General features: G+C 37.2%; 1 protein-coding gene and 1 non-coding gene across 12 annotated transcripts; both read right to left on the reverse strand.

Annotated features, from left to right (window-relative positions):
* Positions 1-1,461: 1,461 nt before the first annotated feature.
* LOC130979976 (uncharacterized) lies at positions 1,462-5,733 on the reverse strand. 11 transcript variants are annotated; one of them, XR_009086831.1, is made up of 6 exons: positions 5,445-5,733; positions 5,122-5,306; positions 4,465-4,614; positions 4,081-4,258; positions 3,149-3,263; positions 1,462-1,696 (listed from the first exon to the last, which is right to left on the reverse strand). XR_009086831.1 is itself a non-coding variant. In XM_057903558.1 (5 exons), the coding sequence occupies exons 2-5, from the start codon at positions 5,142-5,144 to the stop codon at positions 1,639-1,641; spliced, it is 231 nt and encodes a 76-aa protein (XP_057759541.1). In that variant the 5' UTR covers positions 5,145-5,306; positions 5,445-5,733; the 3' UTR covers positions 1,462-1,638. The 11 variants fall into 11 exon arrangements, 3 of the variants coding, with proteins under 3 accessions (XP_057759541.1, XP_057759540.1, XP_057759538.1); XR_009086830.1 differs by having other exon boundaries at positions 4,009-4,258; XR_009086832.1 differs by having other exon boundaries at positions 1,498-1,696; positions 3,166-3,263.
* Positions 5,734-14,260: 8,527 nt separating this feature from the next.
* LOC130984321 (small nucleolar RNA R71) lies at positions 14,261-14,368 on the reverse strand. Its single transcript, XR_009088263.1, has one exon. It is a non-coding gene; the product is annotated as a small nucleolar RNA R71 (small nucleolar RNA).
* Positions 14,369-19,301: the final 4,933 nt, after the last annotated feature.

Consider the following 19,301-nt stretch of genomic DNA (forward strand, 5'->3'; position numbering starts at 1 on the left):
GCCAAGTGCGCCCACGCGCAAAGGGTCATTCTGCTAAAAGTTTTCTAAGTTAAAAGCTGCAGAATTCACAGATTTAAACCCCAATCTTCCAACGGACATAACTTTCTCATTTTAAATCGTTTTTCACCCGTTCTTCGAACGGCATGGACATCCCGGATCCAATTTCATTTCTAAACATATTTGACACAAAACGGAGGTCTGTAGTCCAAGTTATGTCCCATCAAAGTATGCCCAAAAACCATATTTTTCATACAAAACCACAGGGTGCCATTTTCAAAACAAGTCATCTCCAACTCTTTTCAAAATCAATCAAAACATGCCAATTTCATCCCTTTTCTTTGAAATCAATCAAAATATATCAAATTCAACATCAAGCCTCCTCAACTCACACATTGACACTTTATCACAATTCACAAGACCGCCATATAACCATTTTTACCCATTTCAAACAAATGGCTAAATTACAAACACATTAACATGTCATACATCTTTCCTCATCCCAATTTCCAACGATAATATTTCCAATCAATCATCATTACACATAATCAATATTGTACTCACTATCACATGGTTTCACCCACAAATCAACCTTAATCATTTCTCAAGTATATGTCACAACATACATATCTCTTATGCACCATCATGCCATCAAGGCATCAATAATCATGATCACATATATGACCACATAACATACCTCAACCAAAACCAAACATATCTCATCTATACAATTTCACCCAAAATTACCAATTTCCACACTTCTACTCCTCAAACCTCATCATTCAATAACCAACCCAATCATTCATATATTCATTATCTAAAATCCATCCAATCACTTGTGTCATCATACAATGCACACATCAACTTACCTTTCTTACCTCTTACCGGCCTCCGGCCCAAAATTTACGGCCTCTGGCCCAATTTCACAATTTAAATGCATAAAACACAAATCGACACTATAAGAAAATAAGCTTTCTGCCACGCTTTTAAAGCGTGCCGAAAAGTGCTTAAAAGCGTACCGATAGCTTTTCGCTACGTTTTTTGAACTATCAGTACGCTTTTGAAAGGGTCACATCTGCGAGCGTGCCGATTGCTCTATCGGCACACTTTTGTGGATCTATCGGCACGCTTTTTCTTTCGCCACGCTTATATCTCTTGCCACGCTTAAAAGCGTTGCCATAGATGTTAACCTATAGCTACACTTGAAAATCGTACCAAAAAGTTCACATATCGGTACACTTTTGAAGCGTGCCCATAGGGTAGAATATGGGTCACTTTTAAAGCGTGCCAATTTCCAGGTTATGGCAACATATCTTAAACGTGCCTGTTGAGGCCAATAGTAAGATATAGCCACGCTTAAAAAGCGTGGCCATAAATCCGATCAGAAATTTTTTTTTTTCATTTATTTCATGCAAAATTTATATATAATTTTAAAATCAAAGACCAATTTTATATTGTCCATATCAACCAATCAAACATATATATAAACTTCCCCATAAAAAAAACGGCCTTATATATAAGCTTGTCACCACAAAAGTAGACTTTGATCACAAAGTACCAAAAATCAAAGTCAAAAAAAGAAAATAAAAATTACAATTCAAAGTGTCACATATCTATTTCCTTATCCTTGGTTACAAAATATCAAATTTCATGAGTAGTGTGTTCATCCATTATGAGCTCCATTATTTTTATCACTGTCCTGCAGAATTTTAAATAACCTGAAGTTAGTGCATGTTATAAAGGCTACTTTAATTAAGTCCAACAAATCCAATTCCAAATCCAAATTGATTAAATATGAAAATGGCAAGGCCACTTTAATTAGGTCCTGCAATAATACATATTCAGCCATCACATACCTATCCTAATTCAACACAAATCAAAAACAAGAAATAATCCCTATACAAGGTCACAACCATATGCTCCCCTTGGTACTTTTTTATCTAGCACTATCACATACCTATCCTAATTCAACATATACTTTATTTTTGTAGAAACTAAGAAAAATAAAAGGTCAGCTCCTGCAATAATTGAATTAAACACATATACTTATTTCTTTCTATTTATCTATGGAAATTGAAAGAAAAACTCATGACAAAGCAGCAAATTAAGCAATAACCAGTACATATTAAGCCTAAAAGTAGAATGAGGCAGGAAACTTGCCAAGGCCAACAAATAGATGAGAAGATAAAGCATAGAAAAAATTATAGTTAAGCAATCAGCAGTACAAATTCAGTCGACAGTACACTACAAGAACAAATTATAGTAAAACAAATTCCACTTGTGATTTTATTTTAGAGGTTCTATTACAGAACAAATAAGTAATAACAACTTAACATTCATTAACTTAGTTGCCTCTATAGAAGCTGTGGGAGTTTTTAAAATTAAACTAAATAAAAATAGTCACCTACCACCCAGAAACTAAATATGTGCCCTAACAGCAACAACAGTACCGCAGCAGAAGCAAACCAAGAGAGGTGGCAACGACAACAACAGCGAGAAGACAAATATTAAAAGCCTAGAATAAAAAAATAGACTTAAATAAATACTAATAAGATTCAATTCAGGAATAAAACTTATAGCAAGCAAACAAACCCAAGATTCAGTTCAAGCAAACAAATGATATTTATTATGCAAGCACGAAAAAGAAAAGAAAAAAAACTTCTAAGAAAAAGAATAATACTTAAAAAGATACTCTCTTTCTCACCTTCAATTCTAAAAAAGTGCAAGCTATATAATGAATGCCAAATTTTCAAAATTAAAATTTGCACTTCCTTCAATTTTAAAATTATTAGAATCCATGGAATAATTAAACTTTATTGTTGTGATATAAGGAGATTCCCAAAATAAACAATTTAGGTTTCTTATATAATTTTGTAAATTATTTTCGCCTTTAAATTTTATCAAGAAATTTAGTTAATTAAAAAGTTAATTTAAAATGGAAAATACTAACAATAAAATCTTGTTCCTGTTAAGTGAATTCAACTAAAGTGTGAGACATGAGCTCTTAACGAATGCTAACCGATGATGGATTCTAGAATCTGGCAAATAAACATACACTAAGCACATTTCTTTTGTTATCATTTATGCAAGAAAAGAAGTTGCCTAGTCTAACTTAATCTAATACCGTATATGAGGTAAGACAGCTGATTACCATGTCTTGTATTTTACCATAGAATGAAGGCTTGTAGCAACCACACCGTCCTCGAAGCTGTGACTTGGTCCAGCTACAAATCTTAACACCAGTATATGAACCAATAATTTTATACCTGTGCAAATTGGCAGTGAACATCAATAAACTAATATGGATCCATTCTAGTTTGCTTGCTTCCCTAAACCAAAAATTTACAGAAATGAACCAAATGCATGATGTATCACAACATCAATAAACCAAATTAGCCACAGAGCTCTTTACAGTCCTCAATCTGATTTGTAAATGTATTTTCCCGAAAACAAAAATTTGATATATTTGGTCTATTGAAGACTAAATTGAGACATGCTTAAACTTTCAAGGACTGGTTTAAGTTTTTAACTATTAACCCTAAAATTAACATACCTTTTTCTTAAAATAATTGCTATCAGCTCTTGCCTAACACCAAAGCAGGGAAAGTACCATAGGAAAATACTTTTTAAGTTTTAACTAGTCAACGACACTTATATGTTAAAAGGAAATGCAAATCAAAGATTGTGTAAGGTACAACTTATTGTTATTTCATCACACAAATTCACACACATAAATGATGCACTTCACAAACTACACATACAGAAACATAAGTAGCATCCACACATAGAGGGTTGGGGGCTTTTTCTTTTGCAAGTTTGTGACAATCATGAAATATAATGAACCTTACTGAATATAAGATAATAAAAAAAAGAAAAGAAAAAACATAAGATAGTAAAAATAGTAATCATATGATTGAGGCAGCTTAATAATATGAAATTTCTATCCAGTCCAAAATGCCCTTGGTTCTTTTCCCTACAATCCTTTTTTTCTTTTTGCCTTGATTTGCTTACCCAATTTTTTTCTATAGAAGCTTTTCAGTTCCATTGACAATTAGATGACAGAAATGTGATCGTTTGTATTACCCTGGTTCCTGCTTTTGCTTTTCAATGAGATCCCTTGTTGTCAAAGGATAGCATCAGAATGATAATAGTATATCCCAAGTCCACCACCAATATTTAAGTAGTTAACTTCAAAACCTTGATCTCGGATTTGGTCAATGTAGTTGATCATAATAACAGCAGCATCCCTAAAGATGTCTACCTATAAAAATAAAATAAAATATGCAACAATGTTTTCAACAATTATATCTAAGCAGAAATTAAGAACCACACATGCAAGTGTAGAAGTGTAAATATATCTAGGAAAGGACAATCACATAACAAAGGGAGACAAAACTGGGTAGGAGAAAAATACACCCAAAAGTCACAAAGCAGAAGAAGAGGAAGGAACAAGGTTTCAAGATGTACCTTGGTAATTGTTGATCCAAGATGGCAGTGGACACCTACAAACTTAACCTCATTAGAATGCTCCTTTATAGCATCTAAAAACCACTGCAGCTTCTCATTTCTAATGCCAAATTTAGAGTTCTTATTTCCAGTGGCAACATCAGGATGGACCTAAGCAGAAAAACAAGGGTCTCTTAAGATATTTTTAGAATAATAAACAGGACATCAAACATACAAATAAGTACACTACAACTTTAGAGGTTTCAAGTTGGACCAACAGTGATGTTGTGCACATAGCAGTTAATCATAAAAATAGCAGCAAGAGGGTGAGAGACCACAATAACAATTGAAATGGAGGGTTTTACTTATGAATGTTGCATATTGACACATTTTTAATGTTACATATCACGAGCTTATATTATTTGCTCTTTTCTATCACATTTCAGATCCAGAGAACCAGGACCTTCCCCCTTGTACCTTTCAGAACATAACATGTATCGAGTACAAATTTGAAAATTTTACTCCAAAAACAAGCTGATAGAATCACGAATTGAAAAAGCACATGAATTTCACCAATTGAAACCACAAACACAAATTACTAAAAAGTAGCATTCATCAGAGATACACGCATTCAAATAATAATAGCAGAAAGTGAGATTAGGATGAAGAAAAGAATACCTAACAGTATTCCTGTGCTGCATTTCCTTGAGGAGAGAAATCTCGCGAAATGCAGTGCTAGGAACGCCTTCATCCTCTTGCTCAAGGCAAATCTTCTTGAGAGCGATGGTCTCATTGGTAACGTGGTCGCGAGCCTTGTAAACGACGCCGTAGGTTCCTTTCCTAATCTTCTCAACCTTCTCGTACTGCAATGAATGAAGCAAGCAAAAAGTGATGAATCGGAATATGAGGAAAAAGAGAGAATCAGTGAATGAAGTGAGGATTAAAACTAAAAGGCGTAGAATCAGAAATTATGAATGTAAATGGAAGAAATTAGGGTTTACATTTCATCTTGCATGCAGTGGGGGAAGCGCAGGCGGAGCAGCGACTCTTCTGGAGGTGAAAGCTGCGGTGGCCGCACCTCACACAGAGAGAGGCGAGCAGCACCACGACAATGGCTGGGTTCGAGAAGATGAGGCTGAGCAGAACCGCGACACAGAGAGAGGCGAGCAGCACCACGACCAGGGCTGGGCAAGCAGCACCACGACCAGCGCTGGGTTCCATCGCGAAGATGAAGCTGACGGTGCCTTAGCTTTTAGGGTTCGAGAGGGTTCGAGCGAGAAGAAGATGAACGGTGAATTTTTAGGGTTTTATTGTTTTAGTTAGTGTGTAAGTTATTAGTGTGTGTTGTTGGGTAAAATTTGATAACTTAAAAAAAGAAAGGGTTAAGTGTGGGAAAAATAGGTGGGAAACTAAATTTTAGGGGAGTAAACTCTATCGGTACGTTTCGTTTTTTTATGGTGCCAAAATACATAAGGTATAGCCACGCTTTTTAAGTGTGCTGATTACTTTCTATGGTCACGCTTTTTAAATGTAGCAAAAAAAAGCGTGGCCATATATCAAATCAGTGGCCACTCTCGTAAAAGTGTGCTGATTTCTCTCTATGGGTACGCTTTTCAAGCGTGGCCAAATTTTAAATAAGTGGCCACCCTTGGAAAAACGTGCTGATTTCCCTCTATGGCCACGCTTTTCAAGCGTAGACAAAAAAAGCGTGGCCAAATCACAAATCAATGGCCACCCTCATAAAAGCGTGCCTATAGACCACTTTTGGGCACGCTTTAAAAGCGTGGCAAGAAAAAAGGGTGCCGATAGGCCTTTTTTCTTGTAGTGCGATACTCATTACCCAATACATCAAATTTTTAATATACCAAACATACAAGGCCACACAATTCTCAATCCAATCATTAATTTCACATTACATACCAAATATGCATATTAGCACCAACCATTTACACAATCCAAACTTAATCCTAGGGGCATCTAGCCTAGGAATTCTCATTACACCACACGGTATTTAAATGAAACTTAAACCGTACCTCTTGTAACCAAATCAATTGAGCCTCTTCTATGGAAGTCTCCACCAACCCTTAGCTCCAAGCCTCACCAAAGCTCCACAAGCAATACCAACCTCCCAATTGTGCATCAAAATCACCAAATACACTAACATAACCAATATCACATACATACATCAACCTAGGGCTCATAAAGATGATAAATCACAAGGGTTTGAGCACTTCTTACCTCATCCCATATGAAGTAGGGATAGAACCCACTTAGAATCCATGTTGGAGTATCCCTAAACACCCAAAATCATAAGATTTCAACACTAACTTCCCAAAAACGTGTAACAGTGGGAAATTTCGAAAACTGGGCAGAGGACAGTAGATTACTCACCACAAAACTTAGATATAATTGTAGAGGATGAGAAGAGCGACGCGTGGCTGCAAACGGCTCGTCAATCGGAGCTCCGTAGCTCAAGTTATGGTGGTTTGAAGATCAAAGAGAGTTAGGTTTTCTCTCTTCTCTTCTCTCTTCTCTATTTCAGCGCCCCAACCTCTCTTTTAGGGTAAAAATGAGCTGAAATACTCATAACTAATGTTTATATATGTTGGGTCTTGGACCCACTTAGGCCCAGTTCACTTATTTTTGTCCGTTGGCCCAATTTTGGACCAAAACCTTTAAGATTAGCGCTCTAAATCGCACTTCAAATATTTCTACCTCCCCTAATTATAATTCCTCATTTCTTAATCCTATTTACTCATAATCAATTTTCTCAACTGCAGTACCAGACAGGTCTCAGCGGTACTGCCGGTCAAAATTCCACTGCGCGCTTTTACGCAGAAAACTATGTCTTTCGACTCAGAAAAATTCACTGAATCCAAATATCATATTGAAATCATCAAATTCCAATTGCCAAATCTTCCAACCATATTCGCTCCTACTTAACTCATTATTTAATTAATTTCGGTTAGACCGGGTATTACAAGCTTGATCTATCCACGAGCTGAGGCTTTTCTTGGAGTTGAACTCCAAGTTATAACGTGTTTTGGGCGTTCAACTCCGGACAGCAGCATGTACTTGGCGTTCAACGCCAAGTTACGTCGTCAATTTCCGAATAAAGTATGGACTATTATATATTGCTGGAAAGCTCTGGATGTCTACTTTCCAACGCCGTTGAGAGCGCGCCATTTGGAGTTCTGTAGCTCCAGAAAATCCATTTCGAGTGCAGGGAGGTCAGATTCCAACAACATCAGCAGTCCTTTTGTCAGCCTTTTTCAGAGTTTTGCTCAAGTCCCTCAATTTCAGCCAGAAATTACCTGAAATTACAGAAAAACACACAAACTCATAGTAAAGTCCAGAAATATGAATTTAACATAAAAACTAATGAAAACATCCCTAAAAGTAGCTTGAACTTACTAAAAACTACCTAAAAACAATGCCAAAAAGCGTATAAATTATCCGCTCATCAGAAGCCACTGAACCGAATAAAATTTATTTGACCAAATTTAAAAATATCCACAAAATTTATTCCAAAGCCCTAGTTATACTACTGTAAAAAATCATTCATAATATTTCAAGAATGCCACCGAACCCAAAAATGTTCATATCAAGAATAAATCGTTTTCAACTTTTAATCATCAAGAATAGTATTTCTCCATGCAAAAGAAGTACTGAACATGTAACAACCAATTTCAAAGCGCTAGTTACACTGTCTACTGAACTGAATGAAAAAAGTAATAAATTTCATTCCAAACTCTAGTTATACTATAGAAATGCATGCACATTAGTTTGATCTACTAAACGAAGAAAATAAATTCAGTAAACCTAAAATGCAACTAGGAGAAATGCAACATTGCAAGATTTCATATGAACAGTAGTTTTTTCCATACCTTTTGTAGTCTCTGATGCTGTTTTCATTCTTTTTTGGTGTTTCCTTGCCAAATCTTCTCATGATTCTGCTGGAGTAGTGGTTTTCGCAGAGAACGTGACTAAAGTTTGAGTGATTTTGAGAGAGATTTGAAGAGACGGAGCGGTTTCGTGTGTGTTGTAGAAGAAGAAACTCTTTTTCATAATGAAGCGCGAATGAAGAGTCGTTTCGTTTGTATGGGGCGCGTGGAACTCACGTTTATTTAATGAGATTGGAAGCACGCTATTTGTTTTTAGTTTGGGCCAACTTGGTTACATGGTTACATGGATGTGTAGTAGTCCCGTATTATTATATTCTTTGCTAGCACTAATAATAATAATAATAATAATAATAATAATATGATAATTGAGAATATTAAATGAGATTTGAGAATAATTAGTTATTCTATTTCTGAATTTGAATTATAAATTTAGATGAGATCCAATTCAATTATGTTTTAAATTGTTATGATATGATTCATAAAATTTGAAGGGTTCAAATTTGGAATTTCAAGATATGATTTAAATTTGAATTGAGAATCAAATTTAAAATTAGTAACAAATCTCATACTATATATATGTATGCTAAGAGGAGAGAATAAGAGAAAATAACAAGGGTTTTTATTCCTTTACCTCTACACACATAAATGTATGTGAGCCTAATTCTTGGAGAAGAATTTTATGGTGTGCAAAAGGTTGCAAAGAGGTTCTCAATTTAGATCAGATACCCGTTTGTCAAAGAGTTGACAGCAAAAATTGCTCTCGGTGTAGATACGCATAGCGCCTTCGTACCATCGAAGGAGAAAAAGATTTTTACTAGCGTACTCAGGTATTTAGATCTAATTCACTATACATTATTAGAATAAAGTTTAAGCATAAAATAAATCTTTAGGATTACTTTTTTTTTCTTTCACTGCGTGTTATGAACAATTGGTAATCCTGTAGTAACAAGGACAAAATCATAGTGTCGCATGAAAAAATGGAGGAAGCTGAAAGATGATTAACGTGTGGTTACTATTGTGATTGACAATGTTTGAACTTTAAAGTAATTATATTTAAGTGCTTATATTTAAGAGGGAATATAAAGAAAACAATGCTATCTAATTTATTTTTTAATATATTTAAGTAAAAATATTTTATGCACACTAAAAGTCAATTATCAAATAAATTATTATGTATTTATGTATATTTATACATATTAATTTATATGTTTTTTAGCAAAATAATCAAACTTGTTACCGTAGTAAAATAATCAAATTTTTAATAGAAAAAATAATAATCAAGTTTATTTATGGTAATACAATAAAAAAAATTATAAGATGTCAAATACATATTTTTATATATAATAATTGATTTTTGAGTTATGTGTAGTATTTTTTTTTGTGATTGTAATTAAAAAACGAAAAAGAAGAGGCAAAAAGAAACACGGTTCAAGAACCACATAACAACTAAGACATCATGTCCTGAGAAAGAAGAAATTGAAGACCCTCCCATGGCACCAGCCATTCAGCATGATAAACACCTTTTTTTAATAGCATATTTGGCCAAGGAGTCAGCCATACAATTCGCCGTTCTCTAAATTAACACCGGATCTATCCTCTATGGGAGTTTTTAATGTCACAAATTTTCTCAAACAAGGAACTTACCTCGTTGCTAGGATGAGCAGAAAAATATCTCAACAAAAGGAATGCCTCATGACAATCGGTCTCGCAACAAACATCTTTAAACTAGCCTTTCAAACCAGCAATAAGCCTCTCCAAATAGCAAATAATTTACCCTGAAGAACACTGAAAAAAGGAATAATTCCAACACAACCTATCTTCCACACACCGTGTGATAGGCAAAATTGTGATTTCTTGATAATGGCATTCATGTTCGTTCTCTCCCTGGTAATGGCGCCAAAAACTTAGTGCATGATACCATGGTCCAAACATAACTTCACAACTTCACACAACTAACCAGCAAGTGCACTGGGTCGTCCAAGTAATAAACTTTACGTGAGTAAGGGTCGATCCCACGGAAATTCTTGGTATGAAGTAAGCTATAGTCATCTTGTAAATCTCAGTTAGGCAGATAATAAATGGTTATATTGGTTTTCGCAAATAATAATAATAAATAAAATATAAAATAAAGATAAAGATACTTATGTAGATCATCAGTGGGAATTTCAGATAGGCGTATGAAGATGATGTGCTCCTTCTGAATCTTTGCTTTCCTACTGCCTTCATCCAATCCTTCTTACTCCTTTCCATGGCAAGCTGTATGTAGGACATTGATGAGCGGATAATTTGTACGCTTTTTGGCATTGTTTTTAGTATGTTTTTAGTAGTTTGAGTTGAGTTTTTATTATATTTTTATTAGTTTTTAACTAAAATTCACTTTTCTGGACTTTACTATGAGTTTGTGTGTTTTTCTGTGATTTCAGGTATTTTCTGGCTGAAATTGAGGGACCTGAGCAAAAATCTGATCCAGAGACTCAAAAGGACTGCAGATGCTGTTGGATTCTGACCTCCCTGCACTCGAAGTGGATTTTCTGGAGCTACAGAAGCCCAATTGGCGCGCTCTCAACGGCGTTGGAAAGTAGACATCCTGGGCTTTCTAGCAATATATAATAGTCCATACTTTGCCCAAGATTTGATGGCCCAAACCGGTGTTCAAAGTCACCTACAGAAATCCCAGCGTTAAACGCCGGAACTGGCACCTAAATGGGAGTTAAACGCCCAAACTGGCACCAAAATGGGAGTTAAACGCCAAGAAGAGTCTCTACACGAAAATTACTTCATTGCTCAGCCCAAGCACACACCAAGTGGGCCCGGAAGTGGATTTTTATGTCATTTACTCATCTTTGTACACCTTAGGCTACTAGTTCTCTATAAGTAAGACCTTTTACTATTGTATTTATCATCTTTGGACATCTAGTTCTTAGATCATTGGGAGGCTGGCCTCACGGCCATGCCTAGACCTTATGCTTATGTATTTTCAACGGTGGAGTTTCTACACACCATAGATTAAGGTGTGGAGCTCTGCTGTACCTCGAGTATTAATGCAATTACTATTGTTCTTCCATTCAATTCCGCTTGTTCTTTGTCCAAGATATCACTTGTTCTTCAACATGATGAAGGTGATGATTGACGCCCATCACCATTCTCACCCATGAACAAGGTGACTGACAACCATTCTTGTTCTACAAGCATCCGAGGCTTAGTGAATATCTCTTGGATTCTTTAATCGGAATCTTCGTGGTATAGGCAGGACTTGATGGCAGCATTCAAGAGAATCCGGAAGGTCTAACCTTGTCTGTGGTATTCTGAGTAGGATTCAATGATTGAATGACTGTGACGTGCTTCAAACCTGTAACCTACTGGGCGTTAGTGACAGACGCAAAAGAGTGATTCTATTCCGGTAGGGGAGGGAACCAAACCGGTGATTGGCAGCACTGTGACAGAGTGCGTGCATTAGCTTTCACTGCGCGGATGGGAGGTAGCTGCTGACAACAGTGAAACCCTACACGATCTTGCCATGGAAAGGAGTAAGAAGGATTGGATGAAGACAGTAGGAAAGCAGAGAGACGGAAGGGAAGGCATCTTCATATGCTTGTCTGAAGCTCTTACACCAATGATATACATAAGTATCTCTATCTTTATCTTTATGTTATTTTCGTTCATCATCTATACCCATTTGAGTCTGCCTGACTGAGATTTACAAGGTGACCATAGCTTGCTTCATACCACCAATCTCCGTGGAATCGACCCTTACTCGCGTAAGGTATTACTTGGACGACCCAGTGCACTTGCTGGTTAGTTGTGCGAAGTTGTAGTGATCACAATTTCGCGCACCAAGTTTTTGGCGCCGTTGCCGGGGATTGTTCTTGTGTATGGACAACTGACGGTTCATCTTGTTGCTTAGATTAGGCATTTATTTTTTTTCAGAGTTCTTAAGAATGAATTCTAGTGTTTCAAGGTGATGTTCTTATCATCACCAAAGCTGATTGATCATCATCAATTTAGCTCTTGAATGCAATGTCTTGCTGAAGCTTAGCTAGCTATGTCTAATTCCTTTAGACTAAAGCTTTAGACTAACATTGCATGATTCCTGGAATTCTCACTAAGAATTTTGATACCTTTATTTTCCTTTTCACTTAATTTTCGAAAAAAAACACAAAAAAATTAGAAAATCATAAAAATCAAAAATATATCTTGCTTGAGTCTAATGTCTCATATTAAGTTTGGTGTCAATTGCATGCATTCATTCATGTGTCTTAAAGATCTTCAAGTAATTCTTGATGATTTCTTACTCTGATCTTTGAATTCTCTTGACTTGAGTGTTTATGTGTCTCATATGCATTTTTATTAGTGTCAGTAGTATACAAACTGCTAAGTTTGGTGTCTTGCATGCATTGTTATTTGATTCTTGTTGCATTTTGATTATTAAAAATCCAAAAATATTTTTAATTTGTGTCTTTTCAAGTCAATAATACAGAGAATTGAAGATTCAGAACATACTGCAGAGGAATTATACAGAAAAAGCTGGGCATTCGAAAATGCCCAGTGAAGAAGGCAGACTGGCGTTTAAACGCCAGCCAGGGTACCTGGTTGGGCGTTTAACGCCCAAAGAGGTAGCATTTTGGGCGTTAAACGCCAGAATGTATACCATTCTGGGCGTTTAACGCCAGGATGGCAAAGGGGGAAGATTTTGTTTTCAAAATCAATTTTTTTTTCAAGTTTTCAAAGTTTTTCAAAATCAAATCTTTTTCAAATCATATCTTTTCAATCAAATGTTTTCAAAATCAATTTCTTTCCTTTTTCAAAGATACTTACTAACAATTAGTGATTTGATTGAACATTTTTTGCCTTTTCTATTAAGAAAGGTTTTATGCTTGAATCATATCTTTTCTTGTTAGGCAAGTCATTAATTTTTAAAATCATATCTTTTCAAATTGTTTTCAAATCATATCTTCTAAAATTGTTTTCAAATCATATCTTCTCAATCACATCTTTTTAAAACCATAACTTTTCAATCAAATCTTTTTAACCACATCTTTTTCAAAATAGTTTCAATCAAATCTTTTTGACTTCTAATTTTAAAAATTTTTTTCAAAAAAAAAAAATCACTTGATTCCTTTTCCAACTTCAATTTTCGAAAATTATCAACATCTTTTTGATTGAATTTTCGAAAATTCTCTTCCCTCCTTCCCACATCCTTCTATTTATGGAGTACCACTCCTTCTAAATGCACAATTCGAACTCTAACTAATAAAGTTCGAATTCTTCTTCTCCTTCTTCTTACTATTTCTCTTTTCCTCTGACACTTCAAGGAATCTCTGTACTGTGACATAGAGGATTCCACATTTTCTTTTTCTCTTCTCTTTCATATAAGCAAGAGCAGAGACAAAGGCATTCTTGTTGAAGCTGACCCTGAACCTGAGAGGACCCTGAAGAGAAAGCTAAGAGAAGCCAAAGCACAACTCTCTTTAGAGGACCTGACCGAATTCTTCAAGGAAGAAGAACACATGGCAGCCGAAAACAACAACAATGCCAACAATGCAAGGAAGGTGCTGGATGACTTCACTGCACCTACTCCTGATTTCTATGGGAGAAGCATCTCTATCCCTGCCATTGGAGCAAACAACTTTGAGCTTAAGCCTCAATTAGTTTCTCTAATGCAACAGAATTGCAAGTTCCATGGACTTCCAATGGAAGATCCTCATCAGTTTTTAGCTGAATTCTTGCAAATCTGTGACACAGTCAAGACTAATGGGGTTAACCCTGAGGTCTATAGACTGATGCTATTCCCTTTTGCTATAAGAGACAGAGCTAGAATATGGTTGGACTCTCAACCTAAAGAAAGCCTGGACTCTTGGGAAAAGCTAGTCAATGCCTTCTTGGCAAAGTTCTTTCCACCACAAAGATGGAGTAAGCTTAGAGTGGAAGTCCAAACCTTCAGACAAAAGGATGGAGAATCCCTCTATGAAGCTTGGGAAAGATACAAACAATTGATCAGAAAATGTCCCTCAGACATGCTTTCTGAATGGAGCATCATAGGTATTTTCTATGATGGTCTCTCTGAACTATCTAAGATATCCTTGGATAGCTCTGCTAGAGGATCTCTTCATCTGAAGAAGACGCCTACAGAGGCTCAAGAGCTAATTGAAATGGTTGCAAATAACCAATTCATGTACACTTCTGAAAGGAATCATGTGAACAATGGGACTAATCAGAAGAAAGGAGTTCTTGAGATTGACACTCTGAACGCCATTTTGGCTCAGAATAAAATATTGACTCAACAAGTCAATTTGATTTCTCAAAGTCTGTCTGGAATGCAAAATGCACCAAACAGTACTAAGGATGCTTCATCTAAGGAAGAAGCTTATGATCCTGAGAACCCTTCAATGGAAGAGGTGAATTACCTAGGAGAACCCTATGGAAACACCTATAATTCTTCATGGAGAAATCACCCAAATTTCTCATGGAAGGATCAAGAGAGACCTCAACAAGGTTTCCACAACAATAATGGTGGAAGAAACAGGTTTAGCAATGACAAGCCTTTTCCATCATCTTCTCAGCAACAGACAGAGAGTTCTAAGCAGAATACCTCTGACTTAGCAACAATGGTCTCTGATCTAATCAAAACCACTCAAAGTTTCATGACTGAAACAAGGTCCTCCATCAGAAATTTGGAAGGACAAGTGGGTCAGCTGAGCAAGAAAGTTACTGAACTCCCTCCTAGTACTCTCCCAAGTAATACAGAAGAAAATACAAAGGGAGAGTGCAAAGCCATAAACATGGCCGAATATGGAGAGGAAAGAGAGGGGGTGGACGCCACTGAGGAAGACCTCAATGGGCGTGCACCAATCTCCTCTGAGTTCCCCAATGAGGAACCATGGGAGTCTAAGGCTCAAAATGAGACCATAGAGATTCCATTGGATTTACTTCTGCCTTTCATGAGCTCTGATGAGTATTCTTCCTCTGAAGAGGATGAGTATGTCACTGAAGAGCAAGTTGCTAAATATCTTGGAGCAATCATGAAGCTAAATGACAAGTTATTTGGAAATGAGACTTGGGAAGATGAATCTCCCTTGCTCACCAAAGAACTGGATGACTTGTCTAGGCAGAAATTACCTCAAAAGAGACAAGATCCTGGGAAGTTTTCTATACCTTGTACCATAGGCACCATGACCTTCAAGAAGGCCTTGTGTGACTTAGGGTCAAGTGTAAACCTCATGCCCCTCTCTGTAATGGAGAAATTAGGGATCTTTGAGGTGCAAGCTGTAAAAATCTCACTAGAGATGGCAGACAACTCAAGAAAACAAGCCTATGGACTTGTAGAGGATGTTCTGGTAAAAGTTGAAGACCATTACATCCCTACTGACTTCATAGTCCTAGAGACTGGGAAGTGCATGGATGAATCCATCATCCTTGGCAGACCCTTCCTAGCCACAGCAAAGGCTGTGATTGATGTTGATAGAGGAGAGTTGATCATTCAAGTGAATGAAGAATCCTTGGTGTTTAAGACCCAAGGATATCCCTCTGTCACCATGGAGAGGAAGCTTGAAGAGCTTCTCTCAAATCAGAGACAAACAGAGCCCCCACAGTCAAACTCTAAGTTTGGTGTTGGGAGGCCACAACCAAACTCTAAGTTTGGTGTTGAACCCCCACATTCAAACTCTAAGTTTGGTGTTGGGAGGTTCCAACATTGCTCTGATTATTTCTGAGGCTCCATGAGAGTCCTCTGTCAAGCTAATGACATTAAAGAAGCGCTTGTTGGGAGGCAACCCAATGTTTTATAGTTAACTATTTTCTTTTGTTATTTTATCTTTTTTGTAGGTTGATGATCATAAGAAGTCACAAAAACAATGAAAAAAGCAAAAACAGAATGAAAAACAGGAAGAAAAACAGCACACCCTGGAGGAAGATGCTGCTGGCGTTTGAACGCCAGTAAGCCTAGCAGTTGGGCGTTTAACGCCCAGTCTGGCACCATTCTGGGCGTTTAACGCCAGAAAGGGGCACCAGACTGGCGTTAACGCCAGAAAAGGGCTAGAACCTGGTGTTAAACGCCAGGAATGGGCACCAGCCCGGCGTTTAACGCCAGAATTGGCTCAAAACGTGATTTTTGATGCCATTTGGTGCAGGGATGACTTTTCCTTGACACCTAAGGATCTGTGGACCCCACAGGATCCCCAAACAACCCCACCACTCTCTCTTCTTCTTCACCCATTCACCAATCACCTCAACATCTCTTTCTCTTCACCACTTCTTCCCCTCTTTTGGCCGAACCACAAAGCCATCTCCCTCTCCTCCATTTCTTCTTCTTCTACTCTCTTCTTTCTTCTTTTGCTCGAGGACGAGCAAACCTTTTAAGTTTGGTGTGGTAAAAGCATTGCTTTTTGTTTTTCCATAACCATTTATGGCATCCAAAGCCGGTTCAACTGAGAAGGCATGACCTCAAGCCCATCACTAAGAAGAAGATGGAGCAAACAAGAGACCCCTCTCATCAAGAAATCCCTGAGATACCTCAAGGGATGCACTTTCCTCCACAAGACTACTGGGAGCAAATTAACACCTCCCTAGGAAAATTAAGTTCCAACATGGGACAACTAAGGGTGGAGCACCAAGAACATGCCATCCTCCTCCATGAAATTGGAGAAGATCAAAGGATCATGAGAGAGGAGCAACAAAGACAAGGAAGAGACATTGAGGAGCTCAAGCACTCCATAGGATCTTCAAGAGAAAGAAAGAGCCGCCATCACTAAGGTGGACCCGTTCTTTAATCTCCTTGTTCTTTAGTTTTCTGTTTTTCGAATTTTAGTGCTTTATGTTTATCCATGTTTGTGTCTTATGATCATTAGTGTCTTAGTGTCTATGCCTTAAAGCTATGAATATGAGTCCATCACCTTTCTTAAATGAAAACTGTTTTTACCACAAAAGAACAAGAAGTACAGGATTTCAAATTCATCTTTAAAACTAGCTTAATTAGTTTGATGTGGTGACAATACTTGTTGTTTTCTGAATGTATGCTTAAACAGTGCATATGTCTTTTAAATTTGTGGTTCATGAATGTTAAAATTGTTGGCTCTTGAAAGAATGATGAAAAAGGAGACATGTTACTGAGGATCTGAAAAATCATAAAAATGATTCTTGAAGCAAGAAAAAGCAGTGAATACAAAAAAAAAAAGAGAAAAAGAAAGAAAAAGAAAGAAATAAAGTTGTGATCCAAGGCAATAAGAGTGTGCTTAAGAACCCTGGACACCTCTAATTGGGGACTTTAGCAAAGCTGAGTCACAATCTGAAAAGGTTCACCCAATTATGTGTCTGTGGCATGTATGTATCCGGTGGTAATACTGGAAGACAGAGTGCTTTGGGCCACGGCCAAGACTCAATAAGTAGCTGTGTTCAAGAATCATCATACTTAACTAGGAGAATCAATAACACTATCTGGATTCGGAGTTCCTAAAGAAGCCAATCATTCTGAATTTCAGAGGATAAAGTGAGATGCCAAAACTGTTTGGAGGCAAAAAGCTACTAGTCCCGCTCATCTAATTTGGAGCTTAGTTTCATTGATAATTTGGAGTCTATAGTATATTCTCTTCTTTTTATCTTATTTGATTTTCAGTTGCTTGGGGACAAGCAACAATTTAAGTTTGGTGTTGTGATGAGCGGATAATTTGTACGCTTTTTGGCATTGTTTTTAGTATGTTTTTAGTAGTTTGAGTTGAGTTTTTATTATATTTTTATTAGTTTTTAACTAAAATTCACTTTTCTGGACTTTACTATGAGTTTGTGTGTTTTTCTGTGATTTCAGGTATTTTCTGGCTGAAATTGAGGGACCTGAGCAAAAATCTGATCCAGAGACTCAAAAGGACTGCAGATGCTGTTGGATTCTGACCTCCCTACACTCGAAGTGGATTTTATGGAGCTACAGAAGCCCAATTGGCGCGCTCTCAACGGCGTTGGAAAGTAGACATCCTGGGCTTTCCAGCAATATATAATAGTCCATACTTTGCCCAAGATTTGATGGCCCAAACCGGCGTTCAAAGTCACCTACAGAAATCCCAGCGTTAAACGCCGGAACTGGCACCTAAATGGGAGTTAAACGCCCAAACTGGCACCAAAATGGGAGTTAAACGCCAAGAAGAGTCTCTACACGAAAATTACTTCATTGCTCAGCCCAAGCACACACCAAGTGGGCCCAGAAGTGGATTTTTATGTCATTTACTCATCTTTGTACACCTTAGGCTACTAGTTCTCTATAAGTAGGACCTTTTACTATTGTATTTATCATCTTTGGACATCTAGTTCTTAGATCATTGGGAGGCTGGCCTCACGGCCATGCCTAGACCTTATGCTTATGTATTTTCAACGGTGGAGTTTCTACACACCATAGATTAAGGTGTGGAGCTCTGCTGTACCTCGAGTATTAATGCAATTACTATTGTTCTTCCATTCAATTCCGCTTGTTCTTTGTCCAAGATATCACTTGTTCTTCAACATGATGAAGGTGATGATTGACGCCCATCACCATTCTCACCCATGAACAAGGTGACTGACAACCATTCTTGTTCTACAAGCATCCGAGGCTTAGTGAATATCTCTTGGATTCTTTAATCGGAATCTTCGTGGTATAGGCAGGACTTGATGGCAGCATTCAAGAGAATCCGGAAGGTCTAACCTTGTCTGTGGTATTCTGAGTAGGATTCAATGATTGAATGACTGTGACGTGCTTCAAACCTGTAACCTACTGGGCGTTAGTGACAGACGCAAAAGAGTGATTCTATTCCGGTAGGGGAGGGAACCAAACCGGTGATTGGCAGCACTGTGACAGAGTGCGTGCATTAGCTTTCACTGCGCGGATGGGAGGTAGCTGCTGACAACAGTGAAACCCTACACGATCTTGCCATGGAAAGGAGTAAGAAGGATTGGATGAAGACAGTAGGAAAGCAGAGAGACGGAAGGGAAGGC

The sequence above is a fragment of the Arachis stenosperma genome, chromosome 5 (genome assembly GCF_014773155.1).
Source record: "Arachis stenosperma cultivar V10309 chromosome 5, arast.V10309.gnm1.PFL2, whole genome shotgun sequence".
NCBI classification, from domain to species: Eukaryota; Viridiplantae; Streptophyta; class Magnoliopsida; order Fabales; family Fabaceae; genus Arachis; species Arachis stenosperma.

Coding starts and splice junctions, on each gene's coding strand:
- LOC130979976 (XM_057903555.1), bottom strand. Junction 4,500..5,121: donor CAGCACAGGAATACTGTTAG/GTATTCTTTTCT, acceptor TTAAGTTTGTAG/GTGTCCACTGCCATCTTGGA. Junction 4,259..4,464: donor TTGGATCAACAATTACCAAG/GTACATCTTGAA, acceptor TTATTTTTATAG/GTAGACATCTTTAGGGATGC.